General features: G+C 48.9%; 1 protein-coding gene across 1 annotated transcript in view; it reads right to left on the bottom strand.

Annotated features, from left to right (window-relative positions):
- Positions 1-26,397, bottom strand: part of MINAR1 (membrane integral NOTCH2 associated receptor 1) — an 80,688-nt gene extending 54,291 nt beyond the window's left edge. Inside the window, exons 1-2 of the mRNA XM_068125889.2 lie at positions 26,303-26,397; positions 24,324-25,859 (exon numbers count right to left, since the gene is read on the bottom strand). Coding sequence (XP_067981990.1) covers positions 24,324-25,832 — 1,509 coding nt within the window. The 5' untranslated portion in view covers positions 25,833-25,859; positions 26,303-26,397. The remainder of the gene's footprint in view (positions 1-24,323; positions 25,860-26,302) is intronic.
- Positions 26,398-26,773: the final 376 nt, after the last annotated feature.

The raw sequence follows: 26,773 nt of genomic DNA, 5'->3' as shown, positions 1-26,773 counted from the left end.
CGGCGGAGCTATCGACAATTTTTTGTGCACAGTGTGCATGTATACTTTTAAGGTGCAAATGTTTACTTGCACAGTTACTTTGAGTGGGACCGCTATTTTGTCAATGCATGGATGATGCTGCCGGCTTTATTTGGGGCAAATACCAACGTGAGATGGCACAAGTTTTTATTGTTGCATCAAATTGCACGTTCCATCCCATGATATCCTAAAGGCCAAACAAAAATATAATTGTTGTATTATATATTTTTTTAAATATATTGTCAGAAAAAATTGGGTATACAAGTAACTGGAAGAAAAAAAATGAAAACAATTGTGTATATTTATGTTTAGACAATAATTCAATGGTTGGTAGGTAGGAAGAAAATAAATACATGTTTCATATTTGTTGAAAAAAAGTTAAATTCTAATCACTCAAAATTTGTTTCTTCCTTCTGTTTAATGCAGATGCCGGGACAGACATGAACGAACTTGACGATGGTCCAGTTGTAGTTAGTGAAAGCAGTGGAGAGCCCAGCAGAAAGAGAATGTTGCGTTCCTCAGATGCAAACAGCAGCCAAAGAGATTGGAGCAGGCGACATATGTTTCCTGAAGAGTGCATTTTCTGCCATAGCAACCAATACAAGCGAAGTCACATCTCAGGAACGAGGTCAATGGTAAGGCTAGTAAAATGTGAACTCATCAGTGGCGGTCAACTTCTAAAGGCTGCAAAAGCAAAAGAGGATGTACAAATGCTGCATCAAATAGAAGGGGAGGACTTGGTTGCCAGGGAGCTTCAGTACCATCATGGCTGCTACAAGAACTACACAAGATTTTTGAGTAAACCTGGCAAGCCATTGACCCCAGTTCAAAATGGCTATATTGATGCTTTTGACAAATTCAGCCAAAACACCATCAGAAAGCGTCTAATTATAGGCAAAGAAATTCTTACATTGAGTAAACTCAATAAGATATTTATCCGCGCCATTAAAGATGTCAGCGGCATCGATGCACCATATCGAACATGGCATCTGAAGACGCAACTACAGAAAAGCTTTCCACAGTTAGTCTTCATCAAAGCCAAAAGTAGAAACATGAGTGACATTGTGTTTAGTGAGTGTCTATCAGCAGAAGATTTGGCCGAGGACTTGGTAGACGATACAGCAGGGAGTTTAACAGATGACAGCACAGATAATGAAGAGGAGAGTATACCAACTGTTTCAGAATCCAAAGTACCACCCACAAATGACGACTTACGCATGCTGTATAGCGCTGCACTTATCATAAAGGCTGCTGTCTCCAATAAGCCATCTTCACCACCACCATGGCCACCTACTTCTGACGACCTAACAGAAGATAAAGTAAAGGCAGAGGTTCCTTTTCAACTGTTCAACTTCCTTGCTTGGCTGATAGGTGTATCCAGTGAGCCGGATGGTGCAGACTTTGTAGAAGTTCCAGATGACAAACAAAGAAGGCTGCTATCAATTTCGCAAGATATAATTTTCTTGGCCTCAAAAGGAAAACGACCCATGCCAAAGCATTATGCAGTAGCATAAAAGGAGGTCTAGAAACAATATCACAATCAATTTTTTTCATTTTACTCCTCAAACTATCCAGAAATAAAAGAAAATGCAGTAACGTATAGTTGATGAATATATATTTACTTGCATTTTCATCAAGTGCGCGTTAAAAATTAATGAGCACCCCTGGTGTCTGGGGACATGGTGTTTCTTGTTCAGGAGCACATCCCCAACCCATCTATAGCAATTTTAAGTAATCCCCTGCGTTGTTGCACGAAATTGTCAAATTGAGCACATTTTAGCCCTATGCCCCATGGCCTAATTGGCAAACTTTAGTCTTGCCCTGATGTTCTTTCTGGACAGCAAAGGTTTCCTCCTGGCATACCTCCCATGTAGATCAAATTTGTGCAGCCTCTTTCTAATGGTAGACTCGTGCACTTTGACATAAACAGTGGCAAGAGCTACCTCTAGGTCCCGTGATGACATTCTGGGGTTCTTAGAGACTTCTTTCAGCATCTTGCGGTCTGCTCTCGGGCTGAACTTGCTGAGGCGGCCGCCTGGCCTGAACAAGTTGGCAGTTGTTTGGAATCTTCTCCACTTGCAGATGATCTTCCAGACAGTCGAATGATTGATTTCAAATTGTTTGGAGATCTTCTTAAATCCCTTCCCAGACTCGTAGGCATCTATAACCTTCTTTCTGAAGGTCTCAAAGAGCTCTTTTGATCTAGGTATGGTGACGCCGCACACTTCAACAACAAAGAGCAAACCAAACTAAATGTCTGAGGTTTAAATAAGACAGGTTCCTTCAAGATCCTCTCTAACGATGTTCTAATCATTTGCACCTGAGCTGGTGCACCTGATTCAAATTTTAGGTATTTGAAATAGTGATAAATGTAGGGGTGTACTTACTTTTTCCACATGCGAAATTTGCATTTATGTTTATTTAAATTATACAATGGACTACAAAATGTAAATGTTTCATGATATTTGTTATATTATAGCACCTTTATCTGTCAATATTGTTGAAATGAAGATCAAATAGCTGTATGTTGAAATATGTTGAAAAAGTCAAACTTTACATGGGGTGTACTTACTTTTTCACGTGACTGTATAGTACGATATCTGAAAAAAATAGTTGTGGCCAAAAATATTGGCACCCTTGCACTTCTTTCAAATAATGCACCATTTCTTCCAGAGAATTGTTGAAATTAACAAATCTTTTGATATCCACATATGTATTTCTTTGGTATGCAGTGGAACAAAACAAAAAAAGCTGAAAAAATTACGAAACTGAGCTTAATCCACACAGAAATCCTAAAATGGCCCGGACAATATTATTGGCACCTTTTAGAAGTTGTTAGAAATAATTAGATTTAAAGCAGGTGATTCTCCTTTACTTTTGAATTGAACTCACCTATGGTGAGTTGCAGGTGCCTACAATATAAAAATCACTCATTGAACCAGTTTGAGTCGAGAAAAGGAGTCATTCTGCTGTTTTCTGTCACTGTGTGTACCGCAATGAGCATGGAGAAAGAAAGAAAACCAGAGAATTGTCTGAGAAGATCAGACACAAGATTGTAGCCAAGCATGGACAATCTCAAGGCTACAAGTCCATCTCCAGAGACCTTCATGTTCCTGTGTCCAACGTACACAATGCTATCAGGAAGTTTAAGGCCCATGGCACTGTAGCCAACCTCCCTGGACATGGCCGTAAGAGAAAACTTGATCGAAGATTGCAGCGAAGGATTGTTCAGCTGGTGGAGAAAGCACCTCAATCAACTGCCAACCGGATTTAAGCTGACCTTCAGACACAAGGTATGACAGTTTCTACTCACACCATCCGTCGCCAACTCAATGAAAGGGGGTTTTATGGTAGGAGACCGAGGAGGATCCCACTGCTGAGAGAGAGACATAAGAAAGCCTGACTGGAGTTTTCCAAAACACACCTAAACAAGCCAAAATCCTTTTGGGAGAATGTGCTGTGGACAGATGAGACCAAATTAGAGCTTTTTGGTAAAGCACATCATCTCTATGTTTACAGAAAACAAAATTAAGCCTTCAAAGAAAAGAACACCTTCCCTACAGTCAAACATGGAGGAGGTTCAGTGATGTTTTGGGGTTGCTGTACTGCCTCTGGCACTGGGTGCCTTGAATGTGTACATGGCATCATGAAATCAGGAGATTACCAATACATTTTGGAGCACAATGTTCAACTCAGTGTCAGAAAGCTGGGTCTCCGTCAAAGGTCATGGGTCTTGCAGCAGGACAATGATCCCAAATACACTCAAAAAGCACCCAGGAATGGTTCAAGACAAAACGCTGGACTGTTCTGAAGTGGCCAGCAATGAGTCCAGATCTAAATCCCATTGAATACCTGTGGGGTAATCTGAAAACAGCACGTGGGAGAAGGCACCCTTCAAATCTGGGAGAACTGGAGCAGTTTGCACAAGAGGAGTGGGCCAAACTGCCAGTAGAGAGGTGTAGGAAGCTCATTCATGGCTATAGGAAGCACTTGACTGCAGTTATTTTGTCCAAAGGCTGTGCTACCAAATATTAAGTCTAGTGTGTCAATAATTTTGTCAATGCCATTTCTATTTATTTTCTGATTTAAAAGGATATGTTAAGTTCTGAATCAAAAACAAAGGTTCTGTAATATTAACAGTGAAATAAAAAATTGTGGAGACCAAATACTTCTGTCAATTTCAACTTATTTTTGGAGAAAATAGTGAGTTATTTGAAAAAAGTCCAAGGGTGCCAATATTTTTGGCCATGACTGTATGCACGGATTTGGATGAAACTTGATTGACAGCTTGAGTGTGTGACAAGGACAAATTGATTTGATTGTGGTTAAGGTCCGCATCCAGATGTGACCTGTCTGTGGGATACAAAACGTAAACTGTTCAACCTGACGGAGGTATGCTCTCTACCGACTGCCATTCTAGTTTCTAGATGTTTTTGTCATGCATAGCATATGGAAGAAAAAGTCTGAATACAAAGCGGACAAAGACGGGCTTCGCAATTTCAGATGCTTTCTAGTTTGAGTTTGGATTCTGCCTTCTGCCTTTAAGCACTGTTTCAATGGGTTCAAAACAAATACACTCCAAATTAAGCTCAGGTGCATCCAAGTTCCTTTGATCATCCTCGAGGCGTCTCTACAACTTGACTGGAATGCACATGCGGCCAATTCAATTGATTTGACATGATTGAGAAAGAAAAAGTCAAGGGGTGTGAATACTTTCTGAGGGCACTGTACAAATGCAGGCAATCAATCCCTCTGCCAACCACTCTTTCCATTTTGCAATGTTTCATCACATTGCAAAACAACATCCAAATCTTGCATCCCCAACCCCTCACTCTTGGTACTCATCCTCCCCTGTCATACCCAACTGCTCCTGAATTCTGTGCATTTTGCACCTGAGAAGGTGGAGAAGTTTCTGGCAACCCTCAACTCTGACTCTGCAACTGGACTGGATGGCATCAGTCCACATGTCCTAAAAACCTGATCTGCTGCTCTTGCACAGCCGCTTTCTCCTCTTTTCACTCTATAATTTGCCCGAGGTCATCTTTTATCTGCTTGGAAATCAGCCAACACCACTGCATTACATAAAGTCCTGAGCAAAAACTGATCATCTCAACTAGACTTTTCAGCTTACTTCTAATCATCAGCAAGGTCATGGAATCCATCACAGATAATATTAAATCCTTCCTTTTCTCAAGCAACCTCATCTCAGATCACCCTTTTGGTTTCAGACCAGGTTACTCCATCTTGGACATGCTACTTCCACTAAACCAGCAATGGTGGAGGCCCTCATAAGTTCAGGGCCGTCTCTCTGGACATATCTCAAATTTGAGCTAAAGTCTAGCATCCTGCCTTGCTCTCCAAACTCTATGCCTATGGCTTCCAAGGCCAACTACACACATGGCTTACTGACTTCCGCTACTCTCATAGCCAATGCGGGGCTCTCAATGGAATCATTGCATCTCATCTCTCCCTATTAAGACTATAGTGCCCCAAATCAGTGTTCTGAGCCCAGTCCTATTCCTAGTCTTCATCGATGATCTCTCTAACTCAGCAAATTCCTCTTTATCTCTTTGTTGACGGCTCCACCCACTGCCGTGACATCTCTCATCCTTCAGAAAGGCAGGCAATAGCCTCTTCCCCCTCTTCAGACCTTGACAAAAATCACAAACTGGTCAAAAACTTGGAACACGTCTTTCAATCCTGAGACTCAATCTCTCTCTCCGAAAGGACAATACGGCAAACACTCCCACCTACTTTCTCAACAACCCTCTCAAAGAAATTTAGTCACCCAAACTTTTGGGTCTCACTCTGTCATGATCTTTCTTGGATAAGCCACATTTCAAAGTTGCCTCCAAAGCCAGTGGCTGACTTGGCATCCTGCATCATGCAAAGTCCTACCTTGGTGCACCTGAACTCCTATCCATTTACAAGGCCTTCATTCGCAGCTTGATGGAGTACTTCTCTGCCTGCTGGACTGGAACCCCTGCCTAACATCTTGCTCAGCTTGATACCATGGAAACCAATGCCTTCAAGATTATGGGTTCTCCAACGATGAAGCTGAATCTACACTTATCTAGACAAATTCCAAATGAATGTCTTCAGAGTATCGTTTCACTTATTTCAGTTGTTCTACAAAATTTTTGTTGTTTGGTGCAAAGTTTTTGATCATCCGTGTGTGTGTGTGTGTGTGTGTGTGTGTGTGTGTGTGTGTGTGTGTGTGTGTGTATGTGTGTGTGTCCGTCGCCACTCACTTTTATGAGTAACCACCGTTTAGAGGCCATTTTTCCCCGCAAAGCGGGGGTTGGCCTTTTCGGGGACCGTGGTAGTTGTTGTTTTTTGGTCCCCTTTTTGAAGCAATGTTTTACGGCCGGATGCCCTTCCTGACGCCAACCCTTTTTGCCGCCTTCAACGACAAACAGGGAATTACCAGTGAACTGGTACTCAATTAGCCGACCTCGGAAGGATGACAGGCTGAGTCAACCCCCCTGGCATTAATTCGGCGATCGACCGAGATTCGAACCCAGGATCCTAGGATCCTAAGCCGGCACCCTAGCCGCTAGCCCAACACCTTTATGAGTATTGACTGGAAATGGTAGGAACTCGACCCCTATCATCCACAGATATTTCTCATATTTCCTATATTTAATGTTGCTGACTTGCATCAAGGAGCACAACAATTATGGTTAACCACATCGAAATTGCCATTCTTTTGTTTAAATGCCGAAACTTATGTCTAAAATACAATTTGAATTACAGATTCAGCGCGAGCAACAGCAGGTGAAGGAAGATCCAGGTGGAGCCAGACCGAAAGCCACATACATCCACATAGTACAGAAAGGACGAGAAGGAGGTATGTCCATGAGGCTCTCATGAGGTGAGGTTCATGAGGCATGAACGCTCTCATGAGGATTGCCCGTAGAGGACCTATGAGGCCATGGGAAGATGGGGGTAACTCTTCCCTGTGGGTGGCCAATGAGCACACAATAGGCAAGCTGAGGAGCCCCCTGAACGGCGTTATAAACAGCCCTGACAGGCAAAAATGCTCTCTATCATCTCCCCTTTCCATGTCTTGCTTCAAGTTTTCAGCCCTCGCTCTCCACTCATATTCACCTTTGCCCGGAGCCTTCTCATCCTCCCTCATACTCTAGACCGCCCTTGCTGAATGCATGCAACATTGCTGGCTGTGTGCTCACTGCTTGTATTACACTGTTGTGGTGAGGCCAGGAGACCGCAGGATGGACAAGCCCTTAGAGGTCGCACCGGCATGTCATGGTGCCAAAATCAGGTGCTCGCCACTTCATTGATGGTGCTGTGGGGGTTACCCCATTGAGACATAATCCACAGGCACGGGACCAGTGGGGCTATTGATGGTATGGGCGTGGCGTGCGCTTGGTTGTTGGAGCCACGCCCCCTTAAGAGTGATTTTGTGTTATAAAAGATGCGTGAGTTCCGGTATTAGTTTAGTTCTGTTGGAATAAAGGAGCTTTGATCAAGCCACGAAGTGTCTCGCCCTCTCGTTGTCCGCAACTCCTACATTGGTGACCCCGTCTTGCTCTCGAACGTTTTCGGAGCTTCAAATGAACATGGCGACAAGCGCAGTTTCGATTAAACTGCCGGAGTTTTGGGAACAAGCTGCCGTTTGGTTCGCACAAGCTGACGCCCAATTCGCCATTCGGAGCGTTTCTGCGGACGACACGAAGTATTTTTTTTTTTTTTTTTTTTTTTGTATACAAGATCGAGGCTCGTGAAAGAGCGAACATTAATCACACAGAAAGACAAACCGACACATAAAACATATAACATCGGGAGCGGTAGACAAGATGGGGAGAGAGGGGGAAGGACACAAACACAACATTTGAGAGCAGGGACCGAGAGACATGGAGACATCGAGAGATCTGAGAGAGGGCGAGGGCTTTGGGGGGGGGGGCATGGGAAGGGGGCGGTGGGAGAGGTATAAAACATATGGACACTGCCAGGACTTCCAGGAAAGAAGTTGGAATTTCAAACAAGGTGGATCTGGGGTGAATTAGCGGGGGTAGAAAAGATCAAGGTTTTGGATGGGGGAAGATAAGAGATGGTGGTGAACAGCTGTTTTAAAGACCTGGAGGGAGGAGTGGGATTGAAGGGAGTGAGGGAGTTTGTTCCAGAGGCGGGAGAAAAGAGGAATGAAAGAGTGAAGGTGAGCAGCGAGCCGAGATTTCGGCAGTTTAACCATCAGAGGGTTGCTGGCAGATCTTGTGCGACCTGTAGGAATATTTGGGGGACAGAGCACAGAGAGAGCTGGGGGTGCAAGGCCGGAGAGGAGTCGGTAGAAGACAGAAAGACCACCTACCTGCCTGCGGTGAGTGAGTGAAAGGCCCTCAGAGATAGCTTCATCGTGGGAGATTCCAATAATTCTGAAAGCTTTGGTTTCAACAGCGTGAAGCCGAGCTAGGTGTGAGGCAGGAGCACCGGCCCATAGGGGAGAACAGTATTCCATTGAGCTGCGGATGAAAGCCTTGTATGTGGTGAGGAGCTCAGGTGTGCCGAGGAAGGACTTCGCACGACGGAGGATGCCCAGTCGGCGACTGGCTTTGGAGGCCAGCTTGGAAATGTGGTTTTCCCAAGAAAGATCATGGCAGATAGTGAGACCCAAAATCTTGAGCGACAGAACTTCTTGGAGAGGATTGTTGAGAAAGTAGATGGGAGGGTTGTCCAGTCGATCTTTTCGGAGAGACATAGTAAGAGTGTGAGATTTGTCAGGATTGAAAGACATGTTCCACTTGTTTGACCAGTCTGTGATTTTGTCCAGGTCTTCAGAGAGTGAGGAGGCAGCAGACTGCCGATCTGAGGGAAGAGGAATGGAGCGGCAGAGAGTGGAGTCATCAGCAAAGAGATAGAGAGGATTTTCGAGAGAGTCAGAGAGATCATTGATGAAGACCAGAAAAAGCACGGGGCCCAGAACACTGCCTTGGGGAACTCCAGCCTGAACAGGAAGAGGAGATGAGAGAAACCCATTCAGGGCCACACGTTGACGACGACTAGAGAGGAAGTCCGCCAGCCATGCGTGGAGATTTCCATGGATACCAAAGGAGGAGAGTTTGGTGAGCAGAGCGGGGTGCCAGACCGTGTCGAAGGCACGTGATATGTCGAGGGAGACAGCTCTAATTTCCTGTTTGGCATTGAGGACCTCCATCCATTGTTGAGACAGCAGAAGCAGCATGTCCAGAGTAGAGTGACCTGGTCTGAAACCAAATTGATGATCAGAGATCAAGCCATTGGAGAAGAGGAAAGATTTCATATCCGAAGCAATGATGGATTCCATGACTTTGCTGATAATTGGGAGAAGGCTGATTGGTCTGTAGTTGCTCGGATCTGTTTTTGCACCTTTTTTGTGCAAAGCGGTGATGTTGGCTGATTTCCAAGCAGATGGCAGTTGACCTTGAGCAAAAGAGAGGGTGAAGAGAACAGAGAGAGGGTGAGATAGAGCAGCAGAGCAGGATTTTAGGACCCGTGGGCTGATGCCGTCGGGTCCAGTTGCAGAATCAGAGTCGAGGGTTGACAGAAACTTTTCCACCTTGTCAGGAGGAAAGGACACGGAGTCCAGGAGCAGCAGGGTACGACTGGGTATGGTGGGTACAGAGAGGGATGGGTTTCGGACACAAGATTTAGAGGCAAACACAGAGTTGAAGCATTCAGCTTTTTCACGTGCGGAGTCAGCTGTGTAGCCGTTTGAGGTAAGGGAGGGGATGGAGGGGGAACAAACACCAGAAACGGATTTGACCAGATGCCACCAGGATTTGGAAGAGGGAGACAGATAAGAGAGTTCGGTCTTGAGAACGGAGAGATATTGTTTCCTGGCTCTCCTGAGGGTGCACACACACTTGTTTCGGGCTTTGTGAAAGGAAATGAGATTTCCTTCTGTTGGATTTGCTTTCCAGGAGACGAAGGCAAGTTGTTTCTGGGCAACAGCCTCACCACAAGATTCCGTGTACCATGGACGGGAGGAAGGGTATGACAACTGAAGACGAGATGGGATAAATCTGTGCATGAGAGAGAGCAATTTACTTTGGAAGAATTCCCAGGATGAGTTGATGTCAGAGGTGGTAGAGATGGGAGACCAGTCCAGATGATTGATGGCTGCTTGAAGACCGTGCCAGTTGGCCTGAGTGAAATGCCAGACTCGTCGACGCTGAGCAGGCTCCCTGAGGATGGTCAGAGAGATGTCCACTTTAACAAGGACATGATCAGATGATCCGATCGGAGCAGAAAAAGAGCAGCAGACATTTTCAGGGAAGTTAGTCATAACCAAGTCCAGAAGAGAAGATGTTCCGTTGACTGAGATCCGGGTCGGGAAATTGACAGATTGTGTCAGTCCCAGTGAGTCGCAGAAGTCCTTTGCTGAGGAGCCATGGCTGGTGAGAGAGGTACCCACACCCAGCCAACTGGCATGATGACAGTTGAAATCACCACATATGAGGAAGAGAGAGTTGGGATGAGTAGATAGAAGTTGGTCCATATCATCAGACAGCGAGATGTAGATGGAGTCATCACTGTTTGGTGGACGGTACAACACACATATGAACAAGAGGTGGGAGCGAAGGGGAAGCCGTAGCCAGAGGTATTCCTGGGGGTGAGGTGGAGAGAGTGCAGTGCAGGGCGAGTGAGGAAGAGAGTTTTTGATAAAGATAGCAACCCCGCCTCCAGGACGAGGCTCAGGTCTATCATACCGGAGGAGGGAGTAGCCCGGGAGAGATACTATGGAATCAGAGACATCATAAAGGAGGAAAGTTTCTGTTAAGCAGATCACGTCTGGTTTGACAGAAGCAACCTGTATGGAGAGATCAGTTAAGCTTGAACGAAGGCCCCGGATGTTTGAGGTCCATACCGTTAATGAAGAGGAAGGGGGAGCATCAGATACAGAACAGGGGGGAGGATGGGTAGGGTAAGATGTGGAAGAGGTGGAAGAGATAGGGAGAGCTGTTGAAGGTGTGTCAGAGATTTCAGAATAGCTCGGAGAAAGGGAAGGATGGGGCGGACAAAAGGTTTGATGGTGATTGGGTGAGCCACAATGAGGTGTTATTTGAGGAGGGGGAAGAGCGAGGCAGAAGGTTGGGGGAGATGGAGGTGAGAGTTTGAAGGGGGAAGAAGCGGGGAGGACGCTTTGAGGAGGGGGAGTGAGAGGGGGGAAATTGAGAAGCAATGAGGGTGGGGAGATTTGAAGGGGATGGGTGAGGGGGGAGTTTGGGAGGGAAGGGACAAGGGGAGGGATTTGAAAGGGATGGGATATGGGGGAGATTTGGAGGGGAGGGGTGAGGCAGGAGTCTAGGAGGGGAGGGGCGAGGGGGCGTCTTGGCGGGGAGGGGTGAGGGGGTAGTTTAGGAGGGAGGGGGCAAGGGGGGAGATTTGAAAGGGATGGGTGATGGGGAAGATTTGGAGGGGAGGGGTGATGGGGAAGATTTGGAGGGGAGGGGTTATGGGGAAGATTTGGAGGGGAGGGGTGAGATTGGATTTTTGAAAGTGTACGATTTATGGGAAACGAACATTTATTGCAAAATGAGTTTCTTGTGATTTTCGAGTTAAAAATACGTTTAAGGACGCTGGATGGAGGATGGAGTGCAGGAGAGTTTAGGGAATGTAGAAAAAAGGCACTATAGGAGATGGATATTTTTTTTGGGATGAATTGATTTGGTGAGCAAGTCGAAAGCAGCCTTTTAAAGAAGAAGAAGAAAAAGGTGTTATAAAATATGACGGAATACATAACTTGAGGGGAAAGTGTAAACATTGAAGGTTAATGAGTGAAAACTATCTGGGGAAATGGGGGAGAAACACGTGGTCGAAGAACGAACGAACGAATAAGAATGAATAAACGAATGAGAACAGAGAAGGAAATTTTTTTTTTTTTTTTTTTTGAGTTGAGATTTACACAAGGAAGTAGGCTATGGGTGAAAAGCCTGGGAATACAGAGAACGAAAGTTATTGGATCACAAACGACGGACCGCTGAGAGAAAAACAAAGCCTCAAGGTTGTACAGTGCACACTGTACAAGGCCTCAAGGCACGACACGGCAAACAGACGATCAATTTTTGAAAGATAAACACCGAGAAACAACCAAAGTTGCACACAATAACTTCACACACCGAAAGATAAATACAGTTTCGACAAAATACAATTGTGAACAGACTTAACTTCGAAAAACGTGGAGACCGTGTGGAGCTTCGAAAATCCCTCCCACCGTATTATTATGTCGTGTCTGCGCTCAGCGGCTCCACTGCGACCAGAGTGGTGAGCCTTCTCCAGGATCCTCCGAAGGGCCGCAAGTACGAGACGCCAAAGGCGCTGCTGCTCGTAACCTTCGAGCTCACTGAGGCCGAGCGCGCCCTCCAGCTACTTTCTCTAACCGGGCTGGGCGACTCCAAGCCGTCGGAGCTGATGGACCACATATTGTCTCTCCTGTGCAGCCACCGGCCATGTTTCCTCTTCAAAGAACTGTTCCTGCAGCAGCTGCCAGGTCAGGTACGGACAGCCCTGGCCAACTCGTCTGTTAAGGATTTCCGTGCCCTGGCCAGGGAAGCAGACAAGTTTTTCTCCGCCAGACAGCAATGTAGTGCGGCTGCATGGGACCCCGGCCCCGTCGAGCCTGCGCCGCTGGCAGACACCGTCGCGGCCGCCATTACAGCCCAGCGACGGAAGGCCCCAGGCTTGTGCTTTTACCACGCAAGGTTTGGGCCCAAGGCCAAGGCATGCCGGCCACCCTGCAGCTTCAGCGAGTCGGGAAATGGGATGGCCGGCGCTCGTTAACTGCCATGAGCGTCGGCCGTTCGGGCAGGTTATTGTTCATTTCGGACACCGACTCCGGACGTCGTTTCCTCTGCGACACAGGGGCCCAGGTGAGCGTTCTACCTGTGTCGGCATCGGACCGGGAGGCCGGGAGTCACGGCCCCACCCTGGAAGCCGCCAACGGCAGTGCTATTCAGACTTTTGGCAAACGGACCATGGCACCGTGCTTGGGCGGGCAGCGGTTTACATGGGATTTTGTCACGGCGAGGGTGTCCACCCCCTTTCTGGGCACTGATTTCCTCTGCGCCAACGGCCTATTGGTGGATGTTAAAAATTGGCGACTCATTAATGCGGAGACATTCAGTTCTCTTCCATGCTCGCTGAGCGGGTCCGGCTCGACGAGGCTTGCGTGCACGCTCTCGACCTCCGATGAGTTTGCCTGCCTTCTCACCGAGTTCCCGGCCCTTACACGGCCCACCTTTTCGGCCGTTGCCGTCAAGCACGGGGCGGGTGGAGCATCACATTCCGACCACCGGCCCTCCTGTCTGCGCCCGGGCTCGACGCCTCGACCCTGCGAAAATCGCTATCGCAAAGGCGGAGTTCGACACGTTGGAGCGTCTTGGCATCGTGCGACGGTCCGACAGCCCGTGGGCCTCGCCTCTCCACATTGCGCCGAAGCCGGGTGGTGGTTGGTGCCCGTGCGGGGATTATCGCCGCCTTAACGACGCCACTACCCCTGACCGCTACCCAATCCCGCACATCCAGGATTTTTCTGCCCGCTTGGCCGGTAAAGTTTTTTTTTCTAAGGTGGACCTCGTTCGTGGTTACCACCAGGTCCCCGTCCGGCCGCAGGACGTTCCTAAGACCGCGGTGATTACACCGTTCGGGCTTTTCAAATTCCTCCGTATGCCTTTTGGGCTCAAGAACGCGGCCCAGGCTTTCCAGCACCTGATGGACAGCGTGTTGCGGGATTTGCCGTTTCTGTTCGTCTACCTGGACGATATCCTCATCGCCAGCGCGTCCAGGACAGAGCACATGCTTCACCTCTGAGCGCTCTTTGAACGCCTCAGTCAGCACGGCCTTATCATTAACCCGGCCAAGTGCTTGTTCGGGGTGGCCTCAATTGACTTTTTTGGCCACCGCATCATGAGGGAGGGGCCGTCCCACTGCCGTCTAAAGTGGAAGCTGTGAAGGGTTTTCCGTGCCCCCTCACCGTCAAGGCCTGCAGGAGTTTTTGGGCATGGTGAACTTTTACCATCGTTTTGTGCCCCATGCGGCCCAGCTGATGCGGCCCCTTTATGAGGCCCTCAAGGGAAAGCCTACCAAACACGCCATTGACTGGACTGAGGAGATGGCCAAAGCTTTCACGGATGCTAAACTGGCCCTCGCCAGCGCAACAATACTGGCGCATCCGTCGCCCGATGCACCGATTGCTCTCACCACGGACGCTTCGGACTACGCGGTTGGCGCCGTGCACGAGCAGTGGGTCAACGGGGCCTGACAGCCGCTTGCTTTTTTTAGCCGGCAGCTCCGCCCTAACAAACGAAAGTACAGTACCTGCGATCGTGAGCTCCTAGGCCTCTACCTAGATGTCCGACACTTCCGTTACCTGTTGGAAGCCCGCCCGTTCACGGCGTTTGTGGACCACAAGCCCCTGGTTTTTGCCATGGCCAAGGCCTCGGAGCCGTGGTCTGCTCGTCAACAACGCCAGCTCTCCTTCGTTTCCGAGTTCATGACGGACATCCAACATGTTGTTGGGAAGGATAACACGGTCGCCGATTGTCTCTCCCGGTCCATAGTTGGCGCGGTTCACCTTGACATCGACTACGCCCGCATGGCGGACGATCAGACCGCCGACCCAGATGTCCGGGCCTGCAGGGCGGCGGTCACGGGGCTTCGACTGTCTGACGCGCCGTTCAAGGACACAGGCACCACGCTACTGTGCGACGTATCTTTAGGACAGCCTCGCCCCATCGTAGCCACCAGCTGGAGACGGCTGGTGTTTGATGCCGTCCACGGTCTTTCTCACCCGGGCAGGAAGGCGTCACAAAAGTTGATGGCGGCGAAGTTCGTTTGGCACGGGCTCAGGAAGGATGTGCGCGACTGGGCCAACACCTGCATCGAATGTCAATGCTCGAAGGTGCATCACCATACCCAGGCCCCATTGGCACCATTCACAGTGCCCGAGCGATGATTTGACCAGGTTAACGTGGACCTGGTGCCTTACGACGGGCCTTTCCGCGTTCTGGAGGCCGGGGACAAGTCCTTCGTGGTCGACATCGGCGGCAAACTGGACCACCTTTTGGTGGACCGCCTCAAGCCGGCTCACTTGGACCTAGACCAGCCCCCTCGGTTGGCTCAACCCCCACGGTGGGGCCGTCCCCCGTCGAGTAAGTCCCCGGTTGGCCCGCATACCGCCAAGCCGCTAACAGTCCCTGCTCGGGTCATCAGGGGTCATTTCGGCCGGGTGGTTAAGGCCCCCCGAAAACTGACATTGCCGGTGCGGGGGGAATTCTGGGGTGGCGCATGTGGGGGTTACCCCAAACCAAACCAAACCACCGTTTAGAGGCCATTTTTCCCCGCAAAGCGGGGGTTGGCCTTTTTCGGGGACCGTGGTTGTTGTTGTTTTTTGGTCCCCTTTTTGAAGCAAAAAAAAAAAATGTGGGGGTTACCCCAATGAGACATAATCCACAGGCACGGGACCAGTGGGGCTATTGATGGTATGGGCGTGGCGTGCGCTCGGTTGTTGGAGCCACGCCCCCTGAAGAGTGATTTTGTGTTATAAAAGATGCGTGAGGTCCGGTATTAGTTTAGTTCTGTTGGAATAAAGGAGCTTTGATCAAGCCACGAAGTGTCTCGCCCTCTCGTTGTCCGCAACTCGTACAGTGCGAAGGATATTTGTATTTACGAACAGACCAATTGAAATTTCAAGTAATGCAAAATTGGGACTTCAAATCCTCAATCCCCCCCCCCCCCACCCCCACCCCCATCCTCTGAGCAAACCCCAATTCCACAATCTCTACTTCTAGACCACAAGTCTTCAAGCTCCGCCCTCACTACACTAAGCCTTCAATACCCCTCACCCCCAACACAACTCCTCAACCTCACCTTCCAAATGTGTCCCATCTTTGTTCCCCCTCCTCCCCAACCCCTGCCCTCCAAATGCAAAGGTATCAATCGCCTCCCCACTCCAAGCCTTCAATGCTTCACCCTCCTCTCACCCAAAGCCCACAACCCCATGCCGAAAATCCTCAAGCCTCAACCTCCCCACCCCCCACCTCAACCTTCCCACCCAACTCTGTCTCATCTTAACTTTTCCCACCCCCTCCTTTCCATCCCCCACCACCCCAACCCCAACTCCTCACCCTCCTGCTCCTTATCCATAAGGTGTCAATTTACCCCCCCCCCCCCCCATTTCAAGCCTTCAAACCCCCTCCCCATCTGTGATAATTGCCTGTCAAACTCACAATCCTGCGAGATATGCGAAAAAATACATGTGAAAATAATCAGGTCATAGCCCATAACAGTCACCTGTCCAACTCACAATTCCGTGAGATACACAGAAAACATGTGCCAATAAACGACTCGATACCAATTATCTTCTTCCTGATACATATATTCACATTGGTAAAGTAAATAATGACATCAGACAAAGACCTTTTATAAAGACATGGGTGTAAGCCCTGCTTGAGAGAATGCCATGCCTAGTTATTTGGGCAGTGTATAAGTTAACAGACCACTGCCTTGATCGCTGAGGACAATTTTCACAAGGTCCATGATGCCTATCAGTTCAATATCCTTTTAACTGTCCTTTTGGTCATTTTAAAATGCAGATCAATCTTATAGGGAAGGCGTGGCGATCGTGAATATTGTTACGTTTGTGGGGGGTAGGTGATGAAATACCCTAATACTGGTAGGACTGTGTAGGGTAGCATGGACCGCATGCGAGTAGGAAGCCCATCTCGATGTATGTAAGTAGAAAAACTGTGAGCTTAAGGTTGTTTATGTGTTCTTCACACAGTTCACAGTGAAGACATGCTAATTAGCTCTAGGGTTTAAGATTATTCTACCCAGTATGTGATTGCCTCCTGTGATTTTTCCCTCTGTGTTCTTACAATTATAACCAGCCGGCCATAAAAACCTACGTTGTTAACCAACAACAACTACCGGCATAAATGCCGACAGAAACCCGAAAATTCTCGATTGGGGTGAACCCCGCCCCACCATCGTCGACAGTACCCGGACATTACGATCTCCAAGTAAACCCCGCCTCCAAAGAATCGTAAGACAATTAACCCCGCCCCACCAATCGACTAAGGAAAAAGGCCCCGCCCAGTGGAGGCGAAGAATCGGTGGGTGGTCAAGAGGGCCGTGAGGCCCCACCCCCGAAGTGCATGATTGGTCGGGGTGACATCATCGAGAAACTTCGAGAACGGAGGAGGGAGAGTCTCTCCCTCTCGTGCTGGCTTTGTGGCGGGCGGATGCTTTTGTCTCTGGCTCTCGGCTGCGGCTGGCTCGTGTGCGCTTTTTGGAGAGGACTGTTCGGAGCTCAGAGAACCTTTGCAATGTTGGAGGAGGGGGCGTTGTTCGACGGTGGTGTTTTCGGGGGCGCTTGGGCCACATCATGTTTCGGAGGGAGTGGAGAGCAAAGCAGGACCGGCCGCACAAATTGCCGAATGTTCGTGGCGCCGTGAAGAGGAACTACGCGCCATATTGTGCGTTTCCCACGCGAGCGGCTTCGGGCCGCCTGGTGCTGCCGACACCACGTCCAACGATTGCGTTGAGCAAGCCGAGTGCCGGCCGATACAAAAAGAACATCATTTTATTTTCTTTTATCATTCCCCTGTCTGTTTTTGAGTCTGTGTGTGGAGGTACCTCGATTAGGATTATACATTTACCTCACCATTCATTTTCATTCCATGCTTTATTTCATTAAATTCATTTGTGTTGCATTTTCAATTGTGTGTCGTGTTTCTCTGTTCTATGGGTTTCGGTAATAAACTCGTGTGGCTCCGTGCAGGAAAGCACTTTGGTTTCGTCCCGTGCGCACCAAAAAGTACCGCCAATTTTCGGCTTGATCGCCTTAGAGTAAGACCGACTGGCTATCCGTCCAAGGCTGGTTTTCATCGGCCAAGGACATGACAATATGAAAGCTCCGAAGTTGCTTTTAACTTCGCATAGCAGGAAACACCAACATGACGACTGTGTGATTTTTTTTATTTACCAAATAGAAATTGTCAGTGGAGTCATGCGAATTGTCCAACCAATGGGTGAAACGTATTGTAACAAACACAAACACACACACACACACACACACACACACACACACACACACACACACACACACACACACACACACACACACACGACCAAGCATATTCTTCTATCGATTCATTGATTAGTCTCTTTTTTTATATACAACATCGAGGCTCGTTTAAGAGCCAGCACATCAAACACATATTAGCACATAAAACACAAAAAACATAAACGGTAAAGTAAAACAATAAGGGGAGGGGGAGACAAGATGGGAGAGAGAGGGAAGCACACAAGCACAACAGTAGAGAACAGGGTCATCGGGAGATCTGTTTGAAGGGAGAGGGCTGGGGGGCGGGTGGGGGGGAAGGGGGGAGGGAAGGAAGGAGGAGGCGGGAATAGGTACACGGTACAAAACAAATTGACACTACAAGGAATTTCAGGAATGAAGTCGGGGATTGAAAGATGTGCATTTGGGGTGTATTTACGTAGGTAGAAAAGATCAAGGATTCGGATGGGGGGAAGAAAACAGATGGTGGTGAACAGCTGTTTTAAAGACCTGGAGAGAGGAGTGGGATTGAAGAGAGTGAGGGAGTTTGTTCCATTGGTGGGAGAAAAGAGGAATGAAAGAGTGAAGTTGAGCAGAGAGTCTTGATTTTGGCAGTTTAACCATAAGAGGGTTGCTGGCAGTTCTTGTGCGACCTATAGGAATATTAAGGGGACAAAGCACAGAGAGAGAGAGAGAGCTGGGGGAGCAAGGCCGGAGAGGAGTCAGTAGAAGACAGAAAGACCACCAACCTGCCTGTGGTGGGTGAGTGAAAGGCCCTCAGAGTTAGCTTCCTTGCAGGAGATTCCAATGATTCTGAAAGCTTTGGTTTCAACAGAGTGAAGCCGAGCAAGGTGTGAGGCAGGAGCACCGGCCCAGAGGGGAGAACAGTATTCCATTGAGCTGCGGATGAAAGCCTTGTATGTGTTGAGGAGCTCAGATGTGCCAAGGAAGGACTTCGCACGACGGAGGATGCCCAGTCGGTGACTGGCTTTGGAGGCCAGCTTGGAAATGTGGTTTTCCCAGGAAAGATCATGGCAGATAGTGAGACCCAAAAGCTTGAGTGACAGAACTTCTTGGAGAGGATTGTTGAGAAAGTGGATGGGAGGGTTGTCCAGTCAGTCTTTTCGGAGAGACATAGTGAGAGTGTGAGATTTGTCAGGATTGAAAGACATGTTCCACTTGTTTGACCGGTCTGTGATTTTGTCCAGGTCTGCAGAGAGTGAAGAGGCTGCTGCCTGCCGATCTGAGGGTTGAGATATGGAGTGGCAGAGCGTGGAGTCATCAGCAAAGATATAGAGAGGATTTTCAAGAGAGTCAGAGAGTTAATTGATGAATACCAAGAAAAAACACAGGGCCCAGAACACTGCCTTAAGGAATTCCAGTCTGAACAGGAAGGGGAGATGAGAGAAATCTATTCAGGGCCCACGTTGACTGCGACCGAAAAGGAAGTCCGCAAGCCATGCGTGGAGATTTCCATGGATACCATAGGATGAGATTTTGGTGAGCAGAGCGGGGTGCTAGGCCGTATCGAAGGCACGAGATATGTCAAGGGAGACAGCTCTGATTACCTGTTTAGTGGAACTTTTTGTGGAGCGGGCGAGGTTATCATTTGTGGAGCGGCTGACCACCCCAGCCTCGCATCGCACCTCCCTATGGACACTCTGCAGTCTTGATTTTCTACAACTCACATTAGTTTCTCTTCTTCCCTTCCCCACATCATTTTTTTCTGAATAAATTCCTGGGTTTTATGAACATTTTGGACATTGGGGAATGGGAACTCCACAGCACATAATTTATTGCCGATAAACCCGTAAGTGAGATTTGGTGCACACTGGGGCACCATAAGAAGAAGAGTCGTTTGAATGAGTTTGACCCAAGAGTTTGAATGACTGAACTTCTTTGAGAGGGTTGTTGAGAAAGTAGATGGCAGGGTTTGCGGTAGGGTCCTTTCAGAGAGGAAAAGAGTGAGTGTGTGGGATTTCTCAGGGTTAAAGACATATTCCAAGTGTTTGACCAGTTTATGATTTTGTCAAGGTCTGAAGAGAGGGGCGAAGCTGATGTCGTCTGTCAGAAGGATGCGGGATGTCACGGCAGAGGGAGCAGTCATCAGCAAAAAGATAACAAATTGCTGACAAAGCTCTGCTTGGCTATGGCTGTCGGCGTATTTGCCACGGTCGTGTCTGAGACCCCAATATGTGCTCAGATTCTCCGGGTGGACACAAAGACCTACTGTCCCTCACCCGCCTGGTGGTGCTTTGGCCTTGAAGAACCGCTTCAGTAAAAATACTGCAACAAAGTCTATGGAATGCCATTGTCAATCCCAGCGTATCCCACCTAAAAATTGAAAGATGGCAAAAGGTTCCACCAGAAATGACCCAATATAAAATTTTAAATTAAAACAATTTCCGTTTTGACTCCTGTGACCCTCGGTCCCCACCCCCTGGGGAATGAATTGGGGGTCAAATCCAAAAAATCATTACATATTTCATACGACTCCCAAAGTTGATTGCAAATACAAATTTACATTTACTGTAAAATGTTTAAAAACACACCTGTAATTGCATTTTGGTCGTTGATGTTTTGACCCCCTACCAGGAGGCGAGGCCAAAAAGTGCTGCTCTTGCACCTTCATGCCATGTGGTGATCATAACTACCATGTTTGATGAATTTCTGCCCAACCGTTTAGGCGATAGCGTGAAGGACGGGCAGACAGAGCCGATCATAATACCCCACCCCCTCTTGTTTTCGAATAGCATGGGGGTATTAACATTACAAGCTCACCTGAGCTGTCATCGCCGACCAGAAGAACATCCCTTGCAAAATACATAATTTATGCGATAGGTAAAAGAACGCAAAAGACAAAACAGCTTCTATAAATGCACTGACAGCAAAACTATAACTCGAGGGAAAACTGAGGGTGACTGAATAATGAACTGTGTGCTTCGTAGTTTTCGTATCCACCAAGTACCTGCATGCACATTGTGACTTGTTTGCACCATTTATCCACACGTACCATGTTACCGCATACACCAAGTAACCACATGCATCATGGTAAATATACTGTATATAAGCCTGATGTTGGCTGAACAGTCAAGATGGCTGCATTAAGATCTTAGGGACAATTGAGTTTGAGCCCCTGTCGTGCAGTTACGTAACACCAGGTGGATTGACTCCACCTGCCAGCCTTCAGAGGTACCAGCTTCCTGGAAACAGGGGGCACTGCATCAACGGAACAGCCACACTCCCAGCAATGATGCAATCAGCAGCCACAGGCTGCATCCAACTATTTTTTTATAGTACAGACTACAGTGTATGTATGCACCATGTAATATATATTACAGGTTACATAGTGCAGGTGCATAAATGATGCAAATAAAGCAATTATGCACCTGTACCATGAAACCGCATTTGATATCCGATATAATCACATACATCATCTCAAAAGCCAGGTAACCACGTATGCATCATGTAACTGTGGGGACCATATAACCGATAACATCACGTATTTGCATATATCATATAATTATTGTAGTTATGATGAAACCGCATGCAGAATGGAACCACTTATGCTCGTGCACCTATAAACACATATCAATATAATCATGTACATAATCTTAAATACCATGTAACCAGGTGCAGCATGTAAATGCATGCACTAGTCATCTCCTATATAACATGACACCGCATGCAGCATGTAACCACATGCACCATGTAACCACATGCACCATGTAACCACATGCACCATGTAACCACATGCACAATGTAACCACATGCACCATTTAACGACATGCACCATTTTACCGCATGAACCATTTAACCGCATGCACCATTTAACCACATGCACCATGTAACCACTTATGCTCGTGCACCTATAAACACATATCAATATAATCGTGTACATAATCTTAAATACCATGTAACCAGGTGCAGCATGTAAATGCATGCACTAGTCATCTATATAACATGACACCGCATGCAGCATGTAACCACGTGTACCATATAATCGCATGCACCAGGTAAACCACATCCAGATGCACCATTTAACCGCATGCACCATTTAACCGCATGAACCATTTAACCGCATCCAAATGCACCATGCAACCACATGCACCATGTGACCACATGCACCATGTAACCACATGCACCATGTGACCACATGCACCATGTAAACCGCATCAAAATGCACACATGCAACCACATGCACCATGTAACCACCTGCACCATTTAACCACATGCACCATGTAACCACATGCACCATGTCACCACATGCACCATGTAAACCGCATGAAAATGCACCATGTAACCACATGCCACATTTAACCACATGCACCATGTAACCAGATGCACCATGTAACCACATGCACCATGTGACCACATGCACCATTTAATCACATGCACCATTTAATCACATGCACCATTTAATCACATGCACCATTTAATCACATGCACCATTTAACCACATGCACCATTTAACCACATGCATCATGTAACCACATGCACCATTTGACAACATGCACCATGTAACCACATGCACCATGTCACCACATGCACCATGTCACCACAGGCACCATTAACCACACGCACCATGTAACCACATGCACCATTTAACGACATGTACCATGTAACCACATGCACCATGTAACCACATGCACCATTTGAGCACATGCACCATGTAACCACATGCACCATGTAACCACATGCACCATTTAATGGCATGCACCATTTAATGACGCACCATTTAACGACACGCACCATGTAACCACACGCACCATGTAACCACACGCACCATGTAACCACACGCGCCATTTAACCACACGCGCCATTTAACCACACGTGCCATTTAACCACACGTGCAATTTAACCACATGCACCATGTAACCACATGCACCATTTAACCGCACGCGCCATTTAACCACATGCACCATGTCACCACAGGCACCATTAACCACACACACCATGTAACCACATGCACAATTTAACCACACGCACCATGTAACCACATGCACCATTTAACCACATGCACCATGTAACCACATGCACCATTTGAGCACATGCACCATGTAACCACATGCACCATGTAACCACATGCACCATTTAATGGCATGCACCATTTAATGACATGCACCATTTAACGACACGCACCATGTAACCACACGTGCCATGTAACCACACGCGCCATGTAACCACACGCGCCATTTAACCACATGCACCATGTAACCACATGCACCATGTAACCACAGGCACCATTTAACCACACGCACCATGTAACCATATGCACCATGTAACCACATGCACCATGTAACCGCATGAACCATTTAACCACATGAACCATTTAACCACACGCACCATTTAACCACATGCACCATTTAACCACATGCACCATTTAACCATATGCACCATGTAACTGCATGCACCATGTAACCATATGTACCATTTAACCACATGCACCATTTAACCACATGCACCATTTAACCACATGCACCATTTAACCACATGCACCATTTAACCACATGCACCATTTAACCACATGCACCATGTAACCACATGCACCATGTAACCATATGCACCATTTAACCACATGCAACATTTAACCATGTGCACCATTTAACCACATGCACCATTTAACGACACGCACCATGTAACCACACGCGCCATGTAACCACGTGCACCATTTAACCACATGCACCATGTAACCATATGCACCATTTAACCACATGCACCATTTAACCATGTGCACCATTTAACCACATGCACCATTTAACCATATGCACCATTTAACCACATGCACCATTTAACCACGTGCACCATGTAACCACATGCACATGTAACCACATGCACCATGTAACCACATGCACCATTTAATCACTTGCGCCATGTAACCACATGCACCATGTAACCACATGCACCATTTAACCACATGCACCATTTAACCATGTGCACCATGTAACCACATGCACCATGTAACCACATGCACCATTTAACCACATGCACCATTAGTGTCATTGCTGTTCCCTGCCCGCAGTTAGGTACAGAGGTACTCGACTCGATACACCGCGTCTGTAATAAGGAAAGACTCAAACACAACAAGCGAAGCAGGTCTCAAAGCACCAGCGCCCGCAGCCCAGGTGCACTCATCACATTCATGTGTCCACACGACTGCAGAGCAGATTACAAAGTCTACTTAATGATGATGCATCGATGCATGTTTGAGTTCGAGTAAGGCAGGTAGCGGGTGCACGCATACCTGAGACGAAACGTACGGCACACCGCGCTGAGGGCCGCACCTCCCGGGTCCCTCGTACAGAGCACTCGGACAAAGACTCCTCCTCGACAGGCCCGAGTCGCCCATGGCCCACAGTGCGTGCTCCGACCCGCCGTGCATCCTCGCCAGGCGCAGGTCCCCGATGCTGCTCTCCCGCGGCGGTGCGGCCCAAAGGTGCTGCGGGGGAGCGTCGGCCTCGTTGAACGAGCGGCTCCGGCGCTCGAAGGAGTGTCGAACGCGGCGTCCGGTCCGCATGTCCGGAGTGCGGCTCTGCGTACACGTGTGCGCTCGTGCGCACGGCGGGGGCGCCATGTCCGCGCTTATGTCGCTCGAGCAAGAATTACGGCGACCGGAAGCGTGCTCCCACTGCATCCTGCCGTCGAGCTGGTTCAGCTTGTCCAACACCTGGGTCACCTCCTGCTTCACACCTGTCAGCGACTCGAGCTTTCGCTCGATCTCGCCCACGCGCATCACCAGCTGACTGACGCTCAGTTTCAGCTGCTCGGGCTCCTCGGGTCCCATCTTGGACCCCGAATCCACGGGCGCTTTGCCCATCTTCCCTCCGTTGCAGCCCAGAAGTTTGTTCGCTCCATCCAAGCACGTGGAGGCGTCTACGGGACCGAACTGGCACGGTCGGCTCACCTGGCACTGCTCCCCCGACTTGGGGTACCGTGGGTCCACCTGCCCGTTGGGCTCGGCGCCGTAGCCGCCGCTCCAGGCGGGAGAGTGATCGGCGCTCTCTGGGATCGAGTTGAGTCTCACGGGCATCTTCTGGCTCCCCATGCTGGACGAGGATCGCAGGACGCGAGGGAAGGGACACGGCTGGGACGATTGTTGGTGACCGCGGGTGCTCGGCGGAGCACCGGGCAGGGGTTCGGCCTCGGGAAACATCCCGCGTCCGGAGTCGCACGAATGCCCTGAGGGCAGGAGCCCGGAGCGCTTGTGGTCGGAGCACGGAGCGAGCCCTTCCCCTTCGGAGTGCGCCCTGAGGGCAGCCAATCGTCGCTCGTTGCGTGAAGTTCCCGAGGCAGAAGATCCGCTGGTGCTGATGTCGTCCAGGAAGCTGAAGATGGTGGTGATGTCCTCACGGATCCCTTCGGCTTCGTCCTCGCAGTTCTCGGCGAAGCTCCGCTCGGTGTTCGTGAAATATCCGGTGTCCGCCGACCAGTTCTTGGCGAAGAAGCGCTTGGCGAGCGCCGGGGGACCGCTCATCCCCGAGTAGCTGTCCACCGAGGCTTCCCTGCTCCGACTGTCGAGCGAATCGAGCGGAGGTCGGTACGGATCGGATGGATGGCGCCAACCGCTCACGTCCTGAGCGAACGGGAGCTCCTCGACCGGCGCGGCTTTCGTTAGACCGCGGCGTTTTCGGTTCAACCTGGAGCTCGACGGCTCCGGCTGAGCCTTGACCAGCGCGGTCGAGTCGGATGTCCCCGGAGCGGTCGCGGCTCCACTTTCCGATGAGCGAAACGACGAGAACGCTGAGGCGTGCATGACGGCGAGCAGCCCTGCGGGCACGGACTGAAGGGAGTCGGAGGTGGATGAGGAGGAAGAAGAAGGGATGAAGAAGAAGAGGAAGGGAGGGAACAGAAAGCATGAGGTTGAGGATCAGGAACGCCAACGCTCTGTCTTTCGCCCTCGTCACATCGATCGTACATGTTCTCATTCCGAATCAGTCCGAGGATTTAAGTGCTAATTGTCTCGGGCATTGGCGATTAGATGGATCTCAAGGTCTGAGGGAAACGGCCGATCCCGAGAATCTCCTCAGACGCATGAAACGCGCGGTCCTGTAATCGCTTATTTCTGAGGTAAAAATTAACATTTGCAATAGGAATAGCTCATGGTTCCTTCATTCCGGGTTGTTATATCGCTGAAACGTTCCACGATGTCCGAAGCCGAAATCATTGTCGATTGCCAATGCAGGATTTGCGTTCACGGGCTCCAGCTTGCGAGAGTCCACTCACCTTTACACGAGGGTCGCTTTTTTTCTTCTCCTCGGGCCGACGAGTCCCGGCAGTTCAGCTCCGGATCGCCATGCCGCGCTTCGGGTGCAAAGTAGACGGAGACGCACCGGCCGTTCGGCCTTTCCCGTCGAAACCGCGGTGGGAGACGCGCTGGTGGAGGAAGAAGAAGACGCTGAAATGAGGGAATGGGGGCGCCGCGGGTAGAGCGTTGACGTCACGAATTGACGTCACACGGGGGTGGATGGCACCTGGCGGCCGGAGAGGGCCGGGTTGTGGGCGATGGGGGGCGGCGGAATGTAACGCGTATGGTCTTTAATCAGAGTAGATATAGATGTGAGAATCGGAAGATTGATCGCAGGACGAACGGAAGCGACCGATCTTCTAATTCTCACATCCGTATCCATTTTGATTAAAGACTACAGTATCCCTGTTACATTCCGCCCCCCATCGCCCGCAACCGGCCAATCTCCG

Source organism: Myxine glutinosa, chromosome 10 (genome assembly GCF_964187855.1).
Source record: "Myxine glutinosa chromosome 10, kmMyxGlut1.1, whole genome shotgun sequence".
Lineage (NCBI taxonomy): Eukaryota > Metazoa > Chordata > Myxini > Myxiniformes > Myxinidae > Myxine > Myxine glutinosa.
The sequence above is the reverse complement of the archived record's forward strand: the minus strand, read 5'-3'. Positions and strand labels throughout refer to the sequence as shown.